This window comes from Pezoporus flaviventris, unplaced genomic scaffold (assembly GCF_033815535.1).
Source record: "Pezoporus flaviventris isolate CSIRO_AGI_PZ_B2104156 unplaced genomic scaffold, CSIRO_AGI_Pfla_v1 ptg000212l, whole genome shotgun sequence".
In the NCBI taxonomy this organism is placed as follows: domain Eukaryota; kingdom Metazoa; phylum Chordata; class Aves; order Psittaciformes; family Psittacidae; genus Pezoporus; species Pezoporus flaviventris.
Genome location: NW_026892760.1, coordinates 1,390,760 through 1,413,798, shown reverse-complemented (window position 1 = coordinate 1,413,798; position 23,039 = coordinate 1,390,760). Strand labels below are relative to the sequence as shown.

Genomic DNA, 23,039 nt, shown 5'->3' with positions numbered 1-23,039 from the left:
GGCTGGAAAAAAGAAATTTTAACTGGAGTCACTGACTGAATGTGTGTGTAAACAGTCAGTGATGCTGTGTGGGTATGTATGTATGTACACACACACACTTAGAAACACACACACAGACAGACTCATGCACAGATGGGTTAGGCAGATGCTGGAGTAATGCCTTTGAATAGTTCTGCTAATTTGGTCTGATAAATCAGCTATGCTTCCTGTAGGGCAATACAATATTCTTAAATTAGTATTTGTCACAGAAATAATTTGTAGGTAAGTAATTTTTTAATGTAAATCTTTGCTGTATCCCTGTTAGGTAGGTAAAGCAAAATTCCCACTTTCTCTATAGTTTAAAATCACATCCTGAGAAGTTAATTGTAAATTTGGTTTCCTGATTTAGGACCTGTCAGGCTGTGATTACTCTAACCATTCACAGCTGTGACAGAAGTCAACTGGAACAACAAATCAGTACCTATGAGCATTAAATCAGGCTCCCCAAAACTGAGCCCGTGTAGGAGACTGTATCTGTAAAGAGGTTGTATTGATATGCTATCAAATGATCTGGATTAGAATGTGGCGCTGTTTCTTTCTTGGTTTCTTAATCCACTAGAAAAGGTACCTCACAGAATTTTTTATGTTGCTTCTATGCATACCCATAAAGTTCAGGCATGTTCTTACTGTCTACGAATGATTTTAATTGCATGCAGTTTCATGATCATGTTATGGCAAGTGTAGTTGGATTCGGAGTTAGACTGTGGCTTTTCTTTTGTGCTCACATTGGAGGGAGTGCCCATGGCAACTTTGTCTGTGAATGAAGAAATTTGCTAGTTAAACAGTTTTGCTTCCTATGTGACTCATCAATTATTTTTTTATCTCTTTTTTTTTATTTTCTTATGCAGTAGGGCAGTGAGGTAGTTGAGTGTATGGTATGTACTGGAGATTAATACATTTTATACCAATAATGCTATACATCCGCACAAAAAATGCTACTTCTTTGTCTCCTTCTTTAGATAAAAGTAAAATTTGGACCAGAGTACAAATAACACTGAAGTAGAATCATGGAATCATAGAATCGTTAGGGTTGGAAAGGACCTTAAGATCATCTAGTTCCAGCCCCCCTGCCATGGGCAGGGACACAGTAACTGTAATAGTCTGCCTTTTTTTTTTTTTTTTAAGAGTCAGCCAATTCAGATCATGATACCATGATTCTCTTCAGCATTCATAAAGATAAGAAGAAAAGTGTATGTAGTATCATCAGACTTTTTTTGGCTTCGCAAACATCTGCTTGTCACCTCATCTGAGAAACCCTTTAAAATATTGATGGAAAATATTTTTATTGGGTTTTTTTTTTGTATTAATAGAGTTTTATGTCTGAGCTGGTAAATTTTCCAGCCACCATCGCTACCTGTTGCATTACTGTTTCCAGTTTGTACTGACTGGTTGACTGTGGAGCAGTCTTCCTGCATTACCTACTTACCATGTCTTTGTACTGAATTTTGTAAGTTGATCAGGTGAATCACATCACCTAATCACAGGTGCTTAGTGTATTTCAATCTTTCATAAGCTTTTCTCATTCCTATTTTGTAATTCCGTCCTTAGCAGCCATCCTCTGACTGCAAGGTTCACTTTGTTCAGACAAAGAAAATGAGACAAGGAAAGGTAGAGGAAACTTTCATAATAGAAAGTTTTATAAATAGAGTTTATATAGATGCATATGTATTTTTAAAGAACTTGGCTAAATGCTGACTTTGACAAAGATTTAACAGACTAGGAGTGTGAAGTGTTCTGTAGGCTAACAATTTTAATGGGTTTATCTTAGACAGTTCTTCAGTTGTGAAGTGTCAGTTAATAATTTACCCATCCCAAGAGGCAGTGGAAGCAATCACATGCAGCAGCGAGGTACTGCTGGACCTGCTGCAGTGCTGCAGCTCATCCTGACTATAGAAATGTGCCACTGGATGCGACATCAGCACTGTGTCTGCACTTTGACAAATGAAGTCTTGTAAGAACTAAATAAGGCTTGGGAAGTTTGGAACGAGCAAATAGCTCTTCAGCTGATTTCTGCAGTAATGGATTACTGTAAATACCCACCTGCTGCACATCAGAGGGAAAACAGGTTAAAATGAAAGGATTTGGGTCTTTGGTGGAGCTTTGGGAAAAGATGGCTTTTTTTTGGCTCTTTGGGGGTTTGGAGCCTTGTTTTATGGGTTTGGTTTTGTGGAGGCTTTTTTTTTTTGTTTTTGTTTGTTTGTGTGTTTGTTTGGTTTGGTTTTGTTTTTGTTAAAAAAAAAAACAAACAAACCAGAAAACAAAAAAAAAACCAACAAACAACTCCCAAAAGATGAAAAATGTTTCTAAAATCCAGAGGTACAGTTAATCATGTTTACATGGTATTTGGAAAGTAAATGTTCTGGTCTGATGATGCATTACAGGAGCTGGAGTTTTCAACCAGAAATGTGGATATTTAAAATAAAAAAGCCCTGAAATATAGTACTTTTACCATCACCCTTTACCATGCAATTTGTTCAGATGCAGTTGTTAACATGAAATTGCAGTAGATTAAGCACTATTTATGGGAATTTTGTTCCAGCATTTACTCATTGAATTATCCTGTCCTACCAGGATGGTAAGTTTTGTAATTTGTTTTCCACTATATGAAGAATGTTTCTCCACAGATAGTCACTTTTGCATACATATTTATTTATTAGACATTATGCCATTCTAAAGATTTACAGTTATTTAATAATGATTTATTATAGTAATTTATTCTGCCAGCTGTGTCACATTTTTACTGGAATTTGTAAATCAAATGTATATTGAAATTCACTAGAAACATGCATTTTAGATTGTAATGAAATGTACTCCAAAATTGGTTTTAGAAGTGGGCAGCTATATGAATGAACTGTAACTTTCAGTTTCTAGTGTTATATAGCTTTTCCTCCACCTGTTTTATTTACTTGCCAGTCTTGGATGTTTCACTTACTACGGGGTTAGTGAATCTTTATGCTCCTGTGTGAAAAACCGTAGAGTCACTGTCTTTGTCCTCCAAGGCATCAGTATCAAATCATGCACTTGACCTGCAGTGACTATGTCACATTAAGGATTAGGAAGGCAACTTGACAGCAGTATCAGTGTGCTTCTAATTGCTGTCTCACTGTTGTAATAGAAAGTGCATGTATTGAATTTAGTGACTCGTAAGAGACACTAAGTGAAATTAGTATTTAAGGTGATAAAAAATGGAAGAGGGGTGCAGGGAGAAACCAACAGTATTTTTACAGTATTTTGTAAAACTCTCAAAATATTTTTTCCATGCTGTTTCATTTGCAGCTTAACTACAAACTCTACGTTTAGTTAATTTTAAAGCTGTTGTGAGGCATCAGGCTAGTAACATTCTTTCCAATTTGTAGTCTGATACCTGCTATTCTTGCCTCTTTGAAATCTGGCTGTGGGTGTGAAGTACTCTTTAAAATGCCAGCTCTATGTATCAGTTTCCCAATAGTAAAAATCAAAATGAGATACTTCCTATCTTCTCTCTGTTGTCTCTCTTGATTATTCAGGCTATAAACCTTTCTAGACAGGAACTCTTTCTTCATTTTGTTTGTACAGCACCCAGCACAGCTGGAGGAGGGAGATGGGCTGAGCTTGGTTTTAAGTCTCTTAGACTTTGGTTTAATACAAATAGGATGCAGCTAACAACAATGAAGCTGTCTCTCAGTTCTTGTGTAAATCCTGTGATAAATTTGAGTGAAAACTCAAAATATCTCAGCTTCTTAGGGATATTTTGTGGGTTGGTTCTGATCTCTAAACCAGAGGATCTCTTGCCTTGTACCTTGTGAAAATCAGCTGCTGTGCTTGTGTATACAGTATGGGATCCAAGCTTGCCAGATAAGCAGTGATGCTTTCGTGTTTATCAAAGATCAGAAGTTCAAATGAGTTCAATGCAACATGTTATGATACTGAAACATTGCTTTTTCAATTTTTCTGAATATAATCTCATCATGATAATAAGTAAAATTGTCATGACAGAATTCAAAAGAGAGAAAGGATGGAAACTATAACATTTCTAAATGAGCAGGGATTCTAATTACTCTCTGTGAAATCTTGACTGTTAGAAAAACACATAAACAAAAAATCAATTTAAGTACATTCACGTACAAAAATTGTAATCTAAAACATAATAGTAAGTCATTGATTGAAAAAAAAAGTTCAGAAATTTATTTCCATTTCCTATATAGAGATGGGATGATTTTCATAGAGTGATTGCAGGAACATTCACAACAATATAGACACTGAGAGGTCAAGGTTCATTTCTTAAACAATTTTTTAAAAGATTAATTTTTTCTTAGAAACACTACATTATTAGACAGAAAACAACTGATGTTTTCTTTGATGCTTCCTAGATGTTCTTCTCACCTCAATTACCTTTGTACAGTTAGCTCTTTTGTTAAGTCAAGTGTATGACACTATATAGTCTTCTATGTGTTTACATTGATGCTTATCCTGTATTCCTTTAGAAAAGTGACCTGCAAAGCAAATAAACCTGCTTGTGCTCTGATTTTGCTTGGATTGGCAGGTTTGCAGTTTTTCTCATTTCTACTTCTATTAATCTTGTATGTGAGGAGGGAGTAAGTATATAGGAAAAGTTTTCATTGCTAAAATGTCTGCGTTGTTTTACTCTTTTAGTCGCTTTGAACTGAAACTCACTGAGATTTTTCTTCTTTAGAAGGATCAATCCTAGAGGATCAGTCCTCTAGCAGCAGAGAAAAAAAGGCTTTTTTTTTTTTTTTTTTGTATGTTTAAGTCACACTTTCTGCCCCTGTCCAAATGTGCTCCTGACAAATTTCATCCTTTAAGCAAAACAGGATATACCTGCCTGTCTTGCAGTTTTACTTCAGGTGCTAATTTTTTTGCTTCCAAGTGACAAGAGAATATTTTATTTTCAGGAGATTAAAAATCTTCATAGATGCTTACTGGGTTTTGCTTTATCTTGCTGTTTTAACATCAGAGTGGAGAGTGGAACACTTCTGTGCTATTTTAAACTTGTCAAGCTGCATATCACCTTTCAAGAAATGCTTACTCAGTAGCTCATCAGGAGGCAAAATCTTTTAAGAAGTTGTTTAGTAGCTTTGGACAACAGGTGTACAGACCACTGACATTCTCCCAGGTTATATCCCACCTACAAAAACCTTTCTTTTTCCTAAAGTGGAACTATTTTTTTCTTATCGTTAACTTTTAACATGTTCACAGGTATCCTGGGAGTAAACTGAATGAAGGAGAGTCGATAGTTATCATGCTAGAATGATGCTGCACTATAATGGCCTTCTCTGTAGTTCTGTCTTTAGCATACAACCAGCTGATTACACCTGAACTAATGCTTGTAACAGGTTATTCTTTTTGCTGGTCAGTTTTGCTCATCCCAATGGAAACTGAAACAGTGAAAGTCATGTTGTGAAAGAGAGGGAGAAAGGGTTTAACTGCTGGTATGCTGCAGGTGCTGGGTGGGTATCACTGATCATTCTACTGTCGCGTTTCCCTGCCCTGGGTTTTTCTCCTCCTTCAGAGCATATTCATGAATAGGTCTGAATGTTCTTCCAGGGAGAACTTTCTTCACCTCCTATCTGCCAGGTCTGGGAGATATCCATTGATGCTAGTGTTCTTTCTCCAAATACTCCAAGTAACCATTCTGTTTTAGGGGTTATCACTCTTTCCTGTCATTGAACCTTGTCTATGTTTCCAAATGTATTTGACATAAAGAAGAAAAAGCTCTCTTGCAAAACTCACAAGTTTTGAAGGGACATTTATATACCCTACAGGAATTTGCAAGCCCAGTTTTCAGATTAAAAATAGTAAGAAAAGTAATTTAATCTCAGCTGATCCAGTAGTCCAATAGCTGAAGCTTCCATCTGGTATACAGTACAAGGCTGAAACATCCACATCCCAGGGATAAAAAGGAATAACAGGCATAGGCTTTTGTTTAGGACCCATTAGTACATACTGGGAGATTTTAAAAAAATCAGGCTGAAGTAACTTGAAAGTTTCTGCTTTTACTTATCTGGCTCCAGAAAGGTCTCAGGATTGTGCTGCAGAGGATGCAGAGTGTTTCAGTAAGGGGGAGGACACGTTAATTCTTCTCCATTGTACATGTAATAAAGTTAGTAGCACTACTGAAAGTGTAGCACAGGGTTTTCTTGCAAAGTGGTGGTGAAAACTGTTTTCATGCTTTTTAGATGCAGCTTAAAGGGCAGAGAGGGGTGCCCTGCATATGAGGGCTTAAAGAACAACACTGTTAGATGGAACACTCTCCACTGTCTCTTTTCCCGTTCTTGAACATCCATCTGACCTCATCCCTCAAATCCTTGGTCTTTCCATAACAGATAGACTTGTAGATGCTTCTTTGGTGCCAGCCTTGTAAGTCCATTGCAATTACTGCAAAAACAAAATCCAGTTTAGCCCTAAAGTAGAACTTTTAAGGTTCTTGTGGGTCAGATCATCCCAAGTAGGCTGTGTATGAAAGCCAAGTCTTTTTTAATTTTCCTTTAAAGCATATTTACCTCTTTCTCATCAACGCTCTTATTCTGTCTTCAATTGTGTGAATGGAGAAAACCCGCAAGCTTCAATTTCAGGTCTGGCTCCTACAGCAAACCAGTGTGGTTCATTTGTGGGTTGTGAATACGGGTTTGATTTGGCATAGACCTGTGGGTACTTTGGGGCTGGAGCACACACAGCTGTGGGTTCCAGATGTTTGCTATCCTGTATTAATGTGGCTTGTCTGTGAAACCATGGCATCCACAATGCTAAACAAAGGTCCACGCCTGTGGTGGTTTGGGAACTACTCCCAGCAAGAGAAATTCTGTTCTTTTAAAATCAGTAGGAACAAATTTACAGACATCCAGCTCAGAAAGGCTTAGATAATGTGAAAATCAGCTTATGAGTTTCATTTTAACAGAGATCCGGACGTATTATACATGAAAATTTCAGACACTTCATAATTTTGTGGTGTTTTGAAGGTGAAGGAAGGGAGTAACAAGCTATTTGCTTGTCTTAATGTCTTTGCTTGTCCTATGTCTTAATATTATAGGAGCTCAACCTCTTTAGCTCTCCTTCATTGCTGGCATAACCCATATGCAAATATCATAGTGTCATGGTTTAAGCCCAGCCAGTAACTCAGAACCACGCAGCTGCTCGCTCACTCCCCTCTCCTCCTTTTTCCTCCCCCAGCTTCTGGAGGGATGGGGAGGAGAATCGAAAGAATGTAACTCATGGGTTGAGGTAAGAACAGTCCAGTAACTAAGGTATAACACAAACCACTACTGCTACCACCAATGATAATAATGGTAAGGGAAATAACGAAGAGAATAAAACTGCTCACCAGCCCCCGACCAATACCCAGCCTGACCCGAGCAGTGATCTCACCCTTTTGGGTCACTGCCCCCAGTTTATATACTGGGCATGACATGCTGTGATATGGAGTATCTCTTTGGCTAGTTTGGGTCAGGTGTCCTGTCTCTGCTTCCTCCTGGCTTCCCCTCCTCTCTGGCAGAGCATGAGACTCAGAAAGTCCTTGGTCAGAGTAAACATTACTGAGCAGCAACTAAAAACATCGGTGTTATCAGCGCTGTTCCCAGGCTGCAAGTCAAAAACACAGCACTGCACCACCTACTAAGACGGAGAAAAATGACTGTTACTGCTGAACCCAGAGCACACAGAAACATGCTTTTAGTGTTTATATGCACCCAGTGTCTCTTCATCTACTATGGCAGCAATACAGAGAACATCTTTTCTGTGGGGTGGAAAAGAGAATTACATATCCTGATTTTCTTCCAGTGGTGCTGAACATTCTCACGTGTATTTGTGCTTAATAACTGCATGTTTTCCATGATTTTTTAAATTATGAGGCAAACTCATTTTTTTTTTCCTGAATTGTGAATAAATTACTAATAGGAAGAATGTTTTTTTCATTTTATGTTGAAGTCACTTCTTAAAAAATTTACCCAAACTATTGTCTGCACATTAACAGAATATGAAGTATTTTTAGATCAGTTTTTATTGTAAGCTTTGTCCCTGAAATCTTGTGATTTAATAAAGAAATGTCTTTGTACAGTGTCTTTAACACAACCTTTATCTCCAAAACACTGTGCAGAGTTAATAAAATGAAAAAGGGTTTTTTTTGTTTTTACTAGAAGTTAAGAGACATAGACATGAGAACAGAGACATATTGTTTGCAGATGAAGGCTGAAAATGATAGAGAATGAGGGAGAGAAATGCAGCAGGGAGATTCCAGATGGCAGGCATTGCAGAGAAGAAGGTTCTTGCAGCCATGTTGGCCAGAGCGTACAAAAGGATAAAAAAGGAGTCTGATGCCAAGCAGAAAAGCTGGAATATAGAGTAATGAAAGTAATATTGTAGGAAATTTATAAACATTTTTTAAATAAGTAAGTGTCCTTTCTTTTTTAAAAAAAAAGAATGAACGGAGAGCTGGATTTGTTTGTGTGCAATGAAATTTCAGGTGAAAAAATGTTATAGAAGTTGAATTTTACTGATGCACTTTATACAGCAGGTGAGCAGGTTCATTTGGGGGGGGGCATGTTTTCAAACAAAATAGTAGCTTGTAAGTATTTAAAAGTTTATTGAGTCTTACTGCACTTCTGAGTATCTTATAAATTATTTAATTGTCTGATGGATATGTGGCTACCTAACTATAGGTCATGAAATATGCACTGTTCCTCTAATACACTGGAGGGAGACCTGTTTATAAAGTATTTAGTATTGGTTTTATAATGCACTGTTGTCAACAGGAGACCATGAAGCTCAAAGATCAATCTCATTTTGGCCCACAGTATTAATGCTGCTTTATGAAACTCTGTGACAGGTCACTTAGACAACAGCTCTTAATGAAAGGACTATGTGCCAGTGTGTGGTTGTGTGACTGTTAGTAAGGCATACTTCAGTCGCTGCCAAGGCTGCAGATGAATCTCTTTGTCCAAGTCCCTGAGGTGACTTTGTGGCTGCTGCTACTGCTGGCCAGGTGATGGAGCTCATCATTTCCCCAGTCCTCCAGAGAGAAGTGAGACAGAGGCTGCAGAGATCTTGCTAATGCAGTTTTTTCTAATTGTCCAGAGAGCTACTAGGACACTGGGCAGTTCAGGCAATTCTGTGTACTGCAAATGAGCCAGTAATTAGAAAAACATAGCTGCTCTTAATTCAGTCTTGCATTTATGCGTGAAGTGCCTTTTCAGCCATCTAAAATTCAGCTGTTGTATAAACCACCAGGTTTTTTAGGTCAGTTATTTCATTATGACGAACTTACATTTTAGACACCAAATAATTGTTACTAAGAAGTGACACAATAGATTATATTATTGAATAATCAGGTCGTAAGCTTAGCCTGCCCTTAAGACCTTCAGGCTATTGTGGGATCCGAAGACCTTGGTTGTTATCGAGACAGTTTACTAAAAGGATAATAATGAAATTGACTAGCAGAGGATAAATGGCTTTTTAAAGGTCTTGTACTAAACTAGTGTCCAGCAGACAGTTCCCACAGTTACAGGATGCTTTTCAGAAAAGCACAGCAAAACTTGCTGAGTTTAATAATATATTAAAAATATAAACCTTGCTTAACACCACATAATCAATAACTGAATGATGCTGTAATATAGTAGTACACCTGTATAATAGTATAGTGATAACCTGTGGATGTAAACACATTTAAGGTGTTTTGGAATTTTTTTTTAGAATGAAATGTTTGAATGATCTTTCTTGATGACTTAACATGGGTTGTTGTGTTGTTGTTTTAACAGTTGCTGATAACTTGCAGCTATTTCTGTTGAATCCTGAACTTACATCTTAGCAAATAATACAGTTTTGAAATATTTTATTTTAAAAGTGAAATGCATTTACTTTTGTGCTATACATCTTTCTATATTATGTGGCATGTCAGGTGCCCTCTCTTCTTAAAATTCCTTTTAAATCAAAACAGAATGTCTGAATCCTGCTATTATTTTAGTGGTGGGCCATACAGGCATTTCATTAGATGCATAGTTAAATTAAAGTGTCTTGGAGCTTTTTGTTTCTAGTTTACTTTGAGTCAGATTTTCATACCTTAACATGGTTATCTTTTTGGTATAAACAAGCAATAGTTTTGTGTCAAAAAAAGACACCAATGCAAACAGATATGAAATGAAGATGTGAAATGCGCAGAACAAGTTGCTCTCTTTACCTGTCGGCAAATTAAGGTGTTTGCGCCAAATTTTTGCTAGGCATATAAAATTCTTCTGAGAAAAGCATGAGGGTGTTTTTCATAGAATCATAGAATAGTTAGGGTTGGAAAGGACCTTAAAATCATCCAGTTCCAACCCCCTGCCATGGGCAGGGACACCTTACGCTAAATCATATCACCCAAGGCCTCGTCCAGCCTGGCCTTGAACACTGCCAGGGATGGAGCATTCACAACCTCCCTGGGCAACCCATTCCAGTGCCTCACCACCCTAACAAGAAAGAATTTCCGTCTTATATCCAACCTAAACTTCCCCTGTTTAAGTTTTAACCCATTATCCCTTGTCCTATCACTACAGTCTCTAATGAAGAGTCCTTCCCCAACATCCCTATAGGCCCCCTTCAGATACTGGAAGGCTGCTATGAGGTCTCCACACAGCCTTCTCTTCTCCAGGCTGAACAGCCCCAACTTTCTCAGCCTGTCTTCATATGGGAGGTGCTCCAGTCCCCTGATCATCCTTGTGGCCTCCTCTGGACTAGCTCCAACAGTTCCATGTCCTTTTTATGTTGAGGACACCAGAACTGCACACAATACTCCAAGTGAGGTCTCATGAGAGCAGAGTAGAGGGGCAGGATCACCTCCTTCGACCTGCTGGTCACGCTTCTTTTGATGCAGCCCAGGATACCATTGGCTTTCTGGGCTGCAAGCACACACTGCTGGCTCATGTTCATTTTCTCATCAACCAACACCCCCAAGTCCTTCTCCGCAGGGCTGCTCTGAATCTCTTCTCTGCCCAGCCTGTAGCTGTGCCTGGGATTGCTCCGACCCAGGTGTAGGACCTTGCACTTGGCATGGTTAAACTTCATGAGGTTGGCATCAGCCCACCTCACAAGTGTGTTGAGGTCCCTCTGGATGGCATTCCTTCCCTCCAGGGTATCAACTGAACCACACAGCTTGGTGTCATCAGCAAACTTGCTGAGGGCGCACTCAATCCCACTGTCCATGTCACCAACAAAGATGTTGAACAAGACCAGTCCCAACACCGATCCCTGAGGGACACCCCTCGTTACTGGTCTCCAGCCGGATGTTGAGCCATTGACCACAACTCTTTGTGTGCTGCCATCCGGCCAGTTCTTTATCTACTGAGTGCTCCACCTATCAAATTGATGTCTCTCCAATTTAGAAACAAGGATGTCGTGTGGAACAGTGTCGAATGCTTTGCCCAAGTCCAGGTGGATGATGTCATCTGCTCTACCCCTATCCATCAGTTCTGTAGCCCTATCACAGAAGGCCACCAAATTGGTCAGGCAGGATTTCCCCTTAGTGAAGCCATGCTGGCTGTCACCAACCACCTTGTTGTTTTTCATGTGCCTTAGCATGCCTTCCAGGAGAATCTGCTCCAAGATTTTGCCAGGCACAGAGGTGAGACTGACTGGTCTGTAATTCCCCGGGTCATCCATTTTCCCGTTCTTGAAAATGGGGGTTATATTTCCCTTTTTCCAGTCATCGAGAATTTCACCTGACTGCCATGATTTCTCAAATATGATGGACAGTGGCTTCGCAACTTCATTTGCCAGCTCCTTCAGGACCTGCGGATGGATCTCACAGGACCCATGGACTTGTGCACGTTCAGATTTTTAAGATGGTCTCGAACCAGTTCCTCTCCTACAGTGGGCGCAAGGTCTTCATTCTCACAGTCCCTCCATCTGCCTTCCAAGACTTGGGTGGTTTGGTCAGAGCCTTTGCCAGTGAAGACTGAGGCAAAGAAGTCATTCAGAACCTCAGCCTTCTCCAAATCCAGGTTAGCCAGTTGTCTTGAGAGCTTCTTGAGGGGGCCTACATTCTCCCTAGTCTGTTTTTTATTTGCTGTGTACCTGTAGAATCCCTTCCTGTTATCTCTAATACCTCTAGCTAAGTTTAATTCTAACTGAGCCTTAGCTTTCCTAACCTGGTCCCTAACTTCCCGGACAACATCCCTGTACTCTTCCCATGCCACCTGTCCTTGCTTTCACTTATTATAAGCCTCTTTTTTCATTTGAATTTTCCTCAGGAGCTCCTTATCCATCCAAGGAGGTCTCCTGGCCCTCCTGATGCACTTCCTTCTGGTTGGGATGCAACACTCCTGAGCTGGTAGCAGGTGATCCTTGAATATCAACCAAGAGTCTTGGGCCCCCCTGCCCCCTAGGGCTGTATCCCATGGAACCTTACTAAGCATGTTCCTGAAGAGGCCAAAGTCTGCTCTCTTGAAGTTCATGGCAGTGAGCTTGCTGCACGCTCTTCTCACTCTCCTGAGGATCTCAAATTCAAGCATCTCATGATCACTGCATCCAAGGCTGCCCTGGAGCATCACATTTCCAACAAGCCCTTCCCTGTTGGTGAGCATGAGGTCAAGCATGGCACCTCTCCTTGTTGGCTCCTCTATTCCTTGCAGAAGGAAGTTGTCTTCTACATAATCGAGGAACCTCCTGGATTGCTTGTGCCGGGCCGTACCATCCTTCCAACAGATATCAGGGTGGTTGAAGTCACCCATGAGAACAAGGGCCTGCAAGCGCGAGGCTTTTCCTATCTGTCTATGGAGTGCTTCATTGGCAGGTTCTCCTTGATCAGGCGGTGTGTAACAGATCGCCACAGTAATGTCTCCCATAGCTATATTCCCTTTAACCCTGACCCACAAACTCTCTGTGGACTGCTCACCTGTCCCCAGACAGAGTTCCATACTCTCCAGCCCATCCCTAACATAAATAGCAACTCCCCCTCCCCATCTGCTGGGCCTGTCTTTTCTGAACAGCCTGTAACCTTCCATTCCAACACTCCAGTCATGGGAGCCATCCCACCATGTTTCTGTGATGCCTATTATATCATACCCCTGTAGACGTGCCCACATCTCTAATTCCTCTTGTTTGTTCCCCATGCTAGGGGCATTTGTATAGAGGCATCTGAGCCGAGCTCCAGCTGAAGCTGGCTCATTGGCTGGAGCAGCTGGGATATCTCTACATTGCTCCAAGCATTTATTATAGGTTCTGGCAACTGACTGGGTGTGTTGGAATGGAATGATGCCCCCCTTCCCCAACACATCTAGTTTAAAGCATCCTTGACCAGTCTGGCAAGCCTCCTACCAAAACTGCTCTTTCCCATCAGACCAGCTCCACCAGCCCCCACTAGACCTGGCCTACAAGCTTGGGTCCCGTGTTCAAGACACCCAAACCCCTGACTATGACACCACCCTTTTAACCAGTTATTAGCCTGGCTAATCCTCCTAGCTTTTTTTAGGTCCTCCCCTGTATCCTGGAGAATTGATGAAAAGACTGTCTGAGCTCCAGAGCCCCTAACCACCTCCCCCAGGGCTCTGTAGTCCTTCTTTATGTTCCCCAGGCTACTACTGTCAAAATTCCTAGCACCCACATATATCACCAGGAGTGGGTAATAGTCCGTGGGACTTACTAGAGCAGGCAGCCTCTCTGCCACATCCCTGATCCGTGCCCCCAGTAGGCAACACACCTCCCTTGAGACGGGGTCTGGCCGGCAGACAAGTGCTTCTGTCCCTTTCAGTGTAGAGTCCCCTACTACTATGACCCGCCGCTTTTTCCTGGCAGCACCAGTAGAGATCTTCTTTACCAGTGCATCAGCCGGCTGTTTCTGGCTCGAGTGCGTTTCCTCATTAGCCCCCTGCAGGACAGCAAAGCGGTTCTGCGTGGAGACAGGGGATTTAGGGGGAAGCCCCTCGCTTTTGGTTGTCCTTTTCCTTCTTTTTTTTGTTTTTTTTTTTTTTGTCACTAATTCCCAGCCTCCCGGGTTAACGGTCTCCTTCTTTCCTTCATGAGGTAGAGGTGAACCTCGAGGCCCCTGCACAGTTTGGGCCTGGAGCAAGCATTCCTGCTTCCTCTCAGCCTCCCTGACATCTCGCAGTCTATTAACAGCACCCCGCAGCCCAGCCACCTGCTGCAGGAGCACCTCCACCAGGGAGCACCGAGTGCAGCCCTGCCCATTGCGCACCCTCCCCTCACCAGACCAGTGCAGGCACTCTCTACACGCCGAGCTCTGCACTGCAGCCTCCTCTCTCATCGGCTCTGTCTGGGTGCCTACGCTGCCACCGCCGGGGCAGCCAGAGCAGAGCTCCCGGACCGGGCCCTGATCATACAACGAGTGCTCACCATGCCGTGCAAACCGCCTCGACCCGCTCTGCTCGGTCGCGCTCCCTGGGGCAGGTTTTTACCCAGTCAGGGCTGGTGCCGCTGCTCCTGGCTCCGCCCCGTGTGAGTCAGCTGCTCGCTCTCGTCAGCTGAGCTGCTGGCTCCTGGGCAGGTCCTGTCGAGGACTTGAGGCTCCCTCGGTGGCTCTCGTCGCTCTGAGTTGGGGCTCCTGGACACGGATCTCCCCCCAGCTCCGGTGTTGAAGGCGTCCTCTCTCGAGCTACTCACCTCAGCAATATTTCGGTTTTTTTTAATCTTATTATATCTACATATAGACAGCAGTTATTGCTAGTTAAATGCCATGCTCATGAGTAGAATAGCTTTTAAACATAATTACTGAGAAAATTTAATGGGCACAATCAACAAACTGCTATTGGCATTAGGTTTTATGTTTTTACAAGGTTTTTATCAAGTTACTTGTTTTTGTAACCTTTTGCATCCTCCATTTCATCTACATTTTGTCATTGACATATGTGTATCCACTGTAATCATGATTCTTTGATTCTCTCTGCTTCACTAGTCTACTCTGTTTTGAGCAGGCAAATTAGTGTAGTTGACATACCTCCCCTACAAAGTAGGTTGAGAAACATAGATGTGATTTTCCATTTAAAAAGTGTTTCAGGTGACCTAAACTCCAAATATTAGCTTGTTTAAATAACAAAACAAAACACAAACCAAAAGATGTAAACATAACATGAAAACAGAAGTATATATTATTCATCATCCATAGCTAACAAGAACTTTCCTCTAATTTGGGACTGTAGTGATAGGACAAGGGGTAACGGGTTAAAACTTAAACAGGGGAAGTTTAGATTGGATATAAGGAGGAAATTCTTTCCTATTAGGGTGGTGAGGCACTGGAATGAGTTGCCCAGGGAGGCTGTGAATGCTCCATCCCTGGCAGTGTTCAAGACCAGGTTGGACAAGGCCTTCGGTGAGATGGTTTAGCGTGAGGTGTCCCTGCCCATGGCAGGGGGGTTGGAACTGGATGATCTTAAGGTCCTTTCCAACCCTAACTACTCTATGATTCTATGTTCATGTTCATTCTCCAAACCTGCAACTGGCCATCTCTGACAACATTTACACTGTGATTATGTTAAATAATGAAGGACAGCATATATGGATGTCACTGTCTTGTCTGTGTGCTTATTTTTTCTGAATTTGACTATTCTTTTGTTTCTGTAACTTGTTGAAACATAGTGGCTGAGTGACTAAAATTCTGTTGATCTCCACTTGATAAAGTTTTTGTCTGCTGGCAATAGGTCAGAGTTGTCACTTACTTTTTGCTAATGTTTTGTCACAGCAGTCTTTCTTAGGGTTTTGTGGTATGGGGGTGCTCATGCAGAGTTTGGCAAAGATATGATTAGGATCAGTTGTAATGTAACAGCTTGCTAGGAACTGGAGCTTTCAGAGCAGGAATGTGCACTTTCAGATTCATAATCAAAAGTTTTCTTTGAGCATAAAAATCCTGTCATGTCATATAATGTGTAATAGGAAAGAAATAAAATCTATCTAAAAAAATAAAGATAAATAACCGAATTAGAGTAGACTAGGGTTTGAGGATATGATTTTTAATTATAAGTGAAAACTTTACTGATGTTGAACAATTCTGCCATTTGTTGAGTGTCTGAAGATCTGAATGCTAAGAACTTTTGACCTGAAAACTCTTCCTAGGGAGGGGGGAAAAGACCATATATATATATATAAACCCTATATATATGTGTATATATATATATATATATATATATATTAAACGGTATATATGTGTACATGTGTGTGTATATATATTATATATATATCTGTGGACATTTCCAGGGTCTGTGTGGATTAGCATGCATATTAAAATGAAAAACAGATTCCTTTCATGCACAAGACTTTTGATAAGGTAGGGAAGGATTCAACAAGGACATTTGGAACAAAGGGGACTAAAAAGTATTCAGTCTCATTGTTGCATGATGACATAATCAGCCCTATGCCTTTTGGTTATAAGTCAGAAGTTGCCTATTAAAGCTCAAATGAAAATGTTTTACAAAGTAAGGATAACAGGTTTCAGAGAAAATACAGTGCTGCCAATTTTTTTTTTTTTTCTGTAGGATATGGAAATTTGGGTGAATTATCTGTTCAGAGGAGGTTTCCTTTATTACCATGCCCGCCCCCCCCCCTTTTTTTTTTTTTCGTTTTAGACATCTGCTAAGATTCCATAGGGTCTAACAGATGTTGTAGAGTGAGTCCCTTATACAATTCTTAGGGAGAAGGGGATGATAAAGAATGACATTTTCACATTAGAATCACCGCCTCTCTGAATATGACCATCAGGATAGCTTTGTATAATTTTCAAGTATACTCCTGATAAGCCCAATTCACAACTTCATTGTTATCCATGGGCAAAATGTAAGCATGGTTGTTACAGTCTCTGCTCACACATTATTGCAATGATAAATAGAAGAATTCTCACTTACAATACTTTTTGAAGATTGTATGGAATATTCAGTTATAAAGTGTCTTTAAAACAACTCAATTTTATAAGATGGCTTGTTTCAGCACAAGGAAGGGCTGATTGTCATGCGATGTAGAGGACCATTTTTATTATTTTGGCAAGAACAGGGACAGTTTTGTCCTGACGAGCTATTAGATGAATACCAGAATGTGTCACATGAAAAACCACTGATCTTTAACCCAGTTATCTACTTAACCAAGCCTAGAAATGAATAGTGAATAAGGGAAGAGCAAAGGCCAGTTTACTGTCATTACAAATTACAGAAACTGTTAACATCTGCAGCAGAATGAACTCTGGGAATTACAGGTACTATGCAGTAAGTCAGTTGAGAGTACAGAGATTTATAAAACTATCTATACCTATATGAGATTACCAACTCTGTATGTCATGTGTGTATATTGTTACTATTGAAATTTTGAACATTTGCATAAAAAGGCATAAAGATTTTCTGAGTCTTTTTCTGGCTCATGTAATGAATCCTGAGAATGAGCACCAAATGTAAGGAATGTTCCTTTAGAAGAATCAATTGATAGTTATCATTAAATAGAAACATGTAAGCACTAAATCGACAGAAATAATAAATCTGGGCTCACTGTTTTATTCCCCCCCCCCCCCCCCACCTCCCCCAGAGTAGTCTTGGGGACACTGCTGAGTGTACAGTTAATATAAACATTTATACTGAACTCCTAGATGTTTGAAAAACAAATAATGTAAAGATCAGTAACATTTTAAAATGATCAGTTATGGGAATTAATGCTTACAGAAAAGCACCATTCTTTCTTGCCCTGCTAGTAGAATCGCATTGTCTCCCTGCAGTCTTGTTAGCTCATACTAACTGAAATGCAAATTCTTTCCAACTAATTGGACCTCGTTGAACGTACATGTACAGTACATAGTTATATGCATGTAGTTTTTTTTTTACTAAATTCCTCTGTAATTATTTTCTTGATTAATATCTAAAGCAGAGACGTGGAAAAAAAAATCTCCTTAAAGAGTTTACATATTATTGAACATTAAGAATATAGTAACTGTTGCATGTTTTAACAGCTTAATTAATAATATAGAATAATTGGAAGAAGAAGAAGAAAATATTTTTTTCACTGTTAGTCATTTTGAACTATTTACATTAACCCTTTGACTGAATTAATTAACACTTAAATGATCAGAATAATGGAATTTAGAAAAAATAAGATATGCTTACATTATATAGCACATTCTGCTGGAGAGCTTTTCTTACTTTTCAGGCATCACTTGGGCTTTCCATAATCACCTTTCCTATCCATTCTTGCTATATGTTGCATTTCTATATCAGTAGTTTTAAAAGGAGAGACAAATTCAACAATGTTGTATTTTTAAAAATTTGTATTCACAAAAAGGTTCACATGTAATTGTCTTTCATAGTAAGTAATAAGTATTAGTTAAAATGAAAAGAAAGAAAAAATCCCTCTTAACCTCACATACAGTTCACAAAGCACTTAAAATTCTCAAAAAACACAAGTAGACAACTGCAACTGCACTCTATTTTAAGTTCCGTTAGAACCTGGATTCTGTAGCCACCTCTTCTATTCAGCACCCGGGTATTCCCAGGAGCTGAAAATGTAAAATAATTTCACAGATCCTTTTATCTTTCAGCACAAATGCCATTGGATAGCAGTGAAATACTTGCAGAACATATTCATGATTAAAAATCTATTGAAAATGAGATTTTTTTCTTTTAATGCTTTTAAAAGGATTTGTTTTAAATGCTGTTAGAGCCCTTACCTTGTCTATACTGCTTCTGATTCTCATATTAGTTAGCCAAAGGGGAGAGAAAAAATAAATACTGTTCTACTCAGTTTGTGCCAAACTTGTATACTAACAAGTGGTTCTTGTGCTTCCCATAAATTATTTGAAGAATATGTCTGCCTGGAAAGGAATTATAGCAATTACCAGGGGTGATAGACTACAAAGGAACGTACTGGGTTCTAAGCCTAGGTTCTGATTATTACAGTACCTGTAAAATTTCATATCAGTTTTGTTTCTTTTTTTTTCTTTCTCCTCCCCCCCCCCCCCCCCCCCCCGCTTTACAGTTACAGGCGTCTTAAACTGCTACTGTAGGAGGTATATTTCTGTTGCATTTTCCCTGTAATGATTACTTTTATCTTCTTAGTGACTACTACTTTTCACATACCTCTCTGAAATTCAATAAGTATTTCTTTTCTTGGTTTTATATGCTGGCATATTGCGCCAAACAAGATGCTATGTAGGAAACGTAAATTTAAGGATGAAGCGAGCTGGGCTGGAACTGGCAGACTAAATTTTGTTTCTTTTCTGTCATGTTACTTAGTGAAGGTGGAGATATTTCTTTCTTTAAAATGTTCTGAATCTGTGATGTAGAAGTCACGCATCTGACAATTAAATGGTAGTCCTCCTTTGATGCAGTGATCTGAAGCTGCTTAGATTTCATGTAAGGTTGTAGCATTCTGGCCAAGATTTCTGCTTGGGAAGACTAGATTTGGATGTATTAGCTAGTCAGCCTAATAACCTTGTACAGACTGTATTGATTTTCTAGGAGAGAGTTTATGAACTAAATAAACTTTGAGTTGGTGTCTTAATAAACTGCTTCTCTCAGTCTGTCACATTTCGTTACTGAGCTCTGCAGTTTAGGGGAAAAAAAGGCTAATTCTGTTACAGATTGTTCACAGCAGGGTCTCCAAATTAGCCCTTTGTTTTGTAATGCCACCTTGCTTGGGCTCGCTTTGAGCACATTTCTCAGTTTTACCCTAATGAGTTGCAACACTGATAATGTGGCTGATGATCTTTCATTGATTTCACTATCACTTGCTTGTCTGGTAATTGATCCGTTGCTGAGCCTCTAGTTAATTATATAGGCTTTGACATGGCCCGGTCCACCGGGAATTTCAAGTCTTGCAGAATAACAGTTTTAATAAAAGAGTCTATTACTGCAGGTGCTTGCTGCTGCATGCCAGTTGATTGTGTGTGTGTGTGTGTGGTGTGTTCATGTGCGTGCATGCGTGTGTGCATGCATGTGTGTGTGTGTGTGGGTGTTTTTTGTTCTCTGGGAGAGGAAAGGACTGCAGGACAAGAAAAAGAACGGGGCGGGGGGGTAAGAGATGGAGATAAAGACAGCAAGCGAGAGCACGCAAGAGATGCAGAACGGAAAGGAGGAAGCTTGCTATTGACAGTGTCCTTAAGCCTCCCACAAATAACTGCCATTAGTGGGAAGGTCAGGAGCTGAGCATGCAGCTTGACTGAGGCACTGAGTGCCACTTCAGAAATGAAGAGGCTGGCAAATTTTAGAGGGAGTTTGAGGGGCTAATAGCTAGCTGTAAAGGTACAGCCACTGTTGGCACAATTGGCTTCTAAGTGTCATTCTCCCCTCCCCAGTAGAGAATATTTTTATTGACCATAGGTGGACTTAATATATTTTAAGGCAACAGTTCACGGAGTTCTTGCTTGTTTCTTCTTGGATATTGAATTTGCTGCTTTTGAGACTTTTTTTTGTACTTAATGGTGCTGAACTGGAGGAAAGTTTAACAGAAAAGCTTTCAAGAAATGTAGGGTCTAGAGGGGAAGGCACATTTGTGTCAACACAGTGTACATCTTCTCATCTTTTCTCATTGCACACTAATGACACAGAGCTGCCACTGAAGCTCTCTTCTGTTTCTTTTGTTGTTTCAGAGAGTGAGGTGTATTGTTATTCCTGAGTTAAGAAAAAAGCAGTGAGTGCTACATTTGTCCTCCTAAATTTGTAGATTTTATGAGAAGATGAATGTTCCTTATATTGGGAAGGATAGCTTTTTTTTCCCTTTTTTCCTTTTTTTTTTTTTTTTTTTTTAATGCCGTGGCATTTTTTGTGAGATTGTATGAATTTTGTTTTACATTTATGAAGTTTGCAGAATTACAGTTTCTTGTCTGTATGTAAAGGATGAAGTGGGTAAGAGAATGTCTCAAATAAGATTCACTTTAAAAAGCCGTTGTAATTAAAACCAGTACTGTGGTAGTATTATTTATCCTGGTATATTGCACTGTACCGTAAGTACAGAAGAACAATCTCAAAGGAAAAATACTGTTTCTTTTGCATTACTTCTTAACTGTATGGAACTGGCTTCTTTTCTGCTGTGATTCATTTCTTTGTTCTTTACAATTTGAAAGGTGTATCGTATCTGCTTCAACCAGCTACTTAAAAAAACAAAACAAAACAAAAAAACCCTACTTTTGATCTTTTGGGGGAGGGGAAGAAGCGGCTAGCTTTTTCATTTTTCTCTTCTTTCTTGCTCATGATGCTGCTTAAGACACTCAGCAGTGGGCAAGGAAGGAGAGTGGTATGAGATGAAATGTGCATGTGACTTTCTGGTTTTATTTCAAAAGGAGTTGGATCATGTCTTTTTTCCCCTCTTTGGTAAGAGTTTTATTTGGGATAGGAACCGACTATCCCAGGGTTCTTGTCTGACTAATATTTAAAAAATAACCAGACCAACTTTTATGTTTTACTCCTGAGTGAATATTGACTGCTGTATTTAAGAGTAATTGCTTGCTTGCTTGCTTGCTTGCTTGCTCCTTTTTCTGTTTTGTTTTTTTTTTTTTTTAAAGAAAAAAGGTTTGCTAATTCTGTGTGGTAGGCAAGTGTCAGATATTACATGCTGTACTTGACAGCATTGTTGAGGAAAAGCAGAGAAAGACAGGGAAAGGGCCACAGCCTTTTCTTTCTCCCAGTTCACTCAGATCATTGTGCTACTTAGAGAGAATGTGCGTGTGTGTGTATCTGTGTATCTGTAGACTGAAGGGTTAGTGCAGGATGTCATTTGGTGCCTGACAGTGGAGCAGTGCAGTTGACTCTTTGCTCTGCTATCCAATGACATCCAGTGGCTGAGAGTTTGAAGCTGATGGTTGGGTCTCCTTAGTGCTGCATGCACACCTGACAGGCAGCTGTTAAACTGAGCAAAGGCGAGCTTGGGGAGTTACAATCTATGCATAAATGATAGGGGTCTCTCTGCTGAAGGTGCGAAAGAAGCTCTGACCCTCTCCCCTGAATCCCCCCCTTCCCAAATGAAACGCACAGTGCAGCTAGCTTCTTAACTACACTACACTCCTGCTACTGGCTGCCAAGAGGCTCAAAAATCCACCTTCACTTTTCAGTCAGAAGAGGCAGAAGTGGATGTGAGAGACAGACACACACAGAGACACAGAGAGCGAAAGAGGGCAAGAGACTTGACTTTAAGAGACTCCTGCACTGACAACTCCATGCAGTTCGGAACAAGAACGGCAGCGACCGACTCTGGTTTCATGGGGACATGGCAGAACACTGACACTAACCTCTTATTCAGAATGTCCCAACAGGTATGTTACTTTTGTTTATTTTGAAAAATGGCATTTTTGTGCTTTTTTTCCCCCCTCTTTTTCTCTTTCTTTTCATGTTTCATTTTTGTTTCATTCATCACTACATAGTTAGCCTCTGAACTGTCATAACTATGTCATTGGAATGTGCACGGTTACTTCATTGCTTCCCTAAGGGCTCCTTTTTAAAAGGGGAAAAAATATTAAAGCTTTAAGTAAAATCAAGGCGTTTGTTTTAAAGTTTCCGAATAGAGCTTTGCCCTTTGTAGTAACAGTGTTTTTCTTTCTTTGTTTGCTTTTGTTTTGTTCCAGTCTTCTTCCCCTTGCTCTCTCAGTGTCCCATAAATAAAAGTATCTGCTATCCCAGCAAAACTCCTCTCTTTCTCCGAGTATATAAGCCCCCAGATCAAACTGATACTAAATTTAGGGGGCCCCTCAGAACAGAGTAATCGACTTCATGTGGCAGAACACAGTATTATTCAGAAGGAAAGATCCGCGAGCCGTCCTGCTGGAGCTGCTGCCAGCACGGAGCTGAGGGTCGTTAGAGGAGACAGTTTCAGTCCTCCGGTCCCTCTCTGCTCCCGCTCCCTCTCGCTCCCTCTCCCCCCTCTCTGTGGAGCTCTGCCTTGGCGTCCTCCCCAGAGCTGCTCCTTCACCGGGGGCCGCGTTTAAGGCATCTTGGTATGCCGGTTCTGACGGGAAAGTGAAAATGTTACTCCAAGGCCAGTAATAACTGATAATTAATCACAGGAGCCAGTGTCTCTGTACCATGCACTTGGTGATACGCACCCTGTGTGTTATAGCTAATCTTGCA

General features: G+C 40.3%; 1 protein-coding gene across 4 annotated transcripts in view; it reads left to right on the top strand.

The window, feature by feature from the left end:
* The window catches only part of BNC2 (basonuclin zinc finger protein 2), a 339,790-nt gene that overhangs the window by 79,200 nt on the left and 237,551 nt on the right, over positions 1-23,039 (top strand). For 3 of the 4 annotated variants that reach the window (XM_061441196.1, XM_061441197.1, XM_061441201.1), the window contains exon 2: positions 22,028-22,228. The exons of the other annotated variant lie outside the window; for it this stretch is intronic. In XM_061441196.1, the coding sequence (XP_061297180.1) occupies positions 22,028-22,228 (201 nt within the window). The remainder of the gene's footprint in view (positions 1-22,027; positions 22,229-23,039) is intronic. 4 annotated transcript variants of the gene reach the window in all.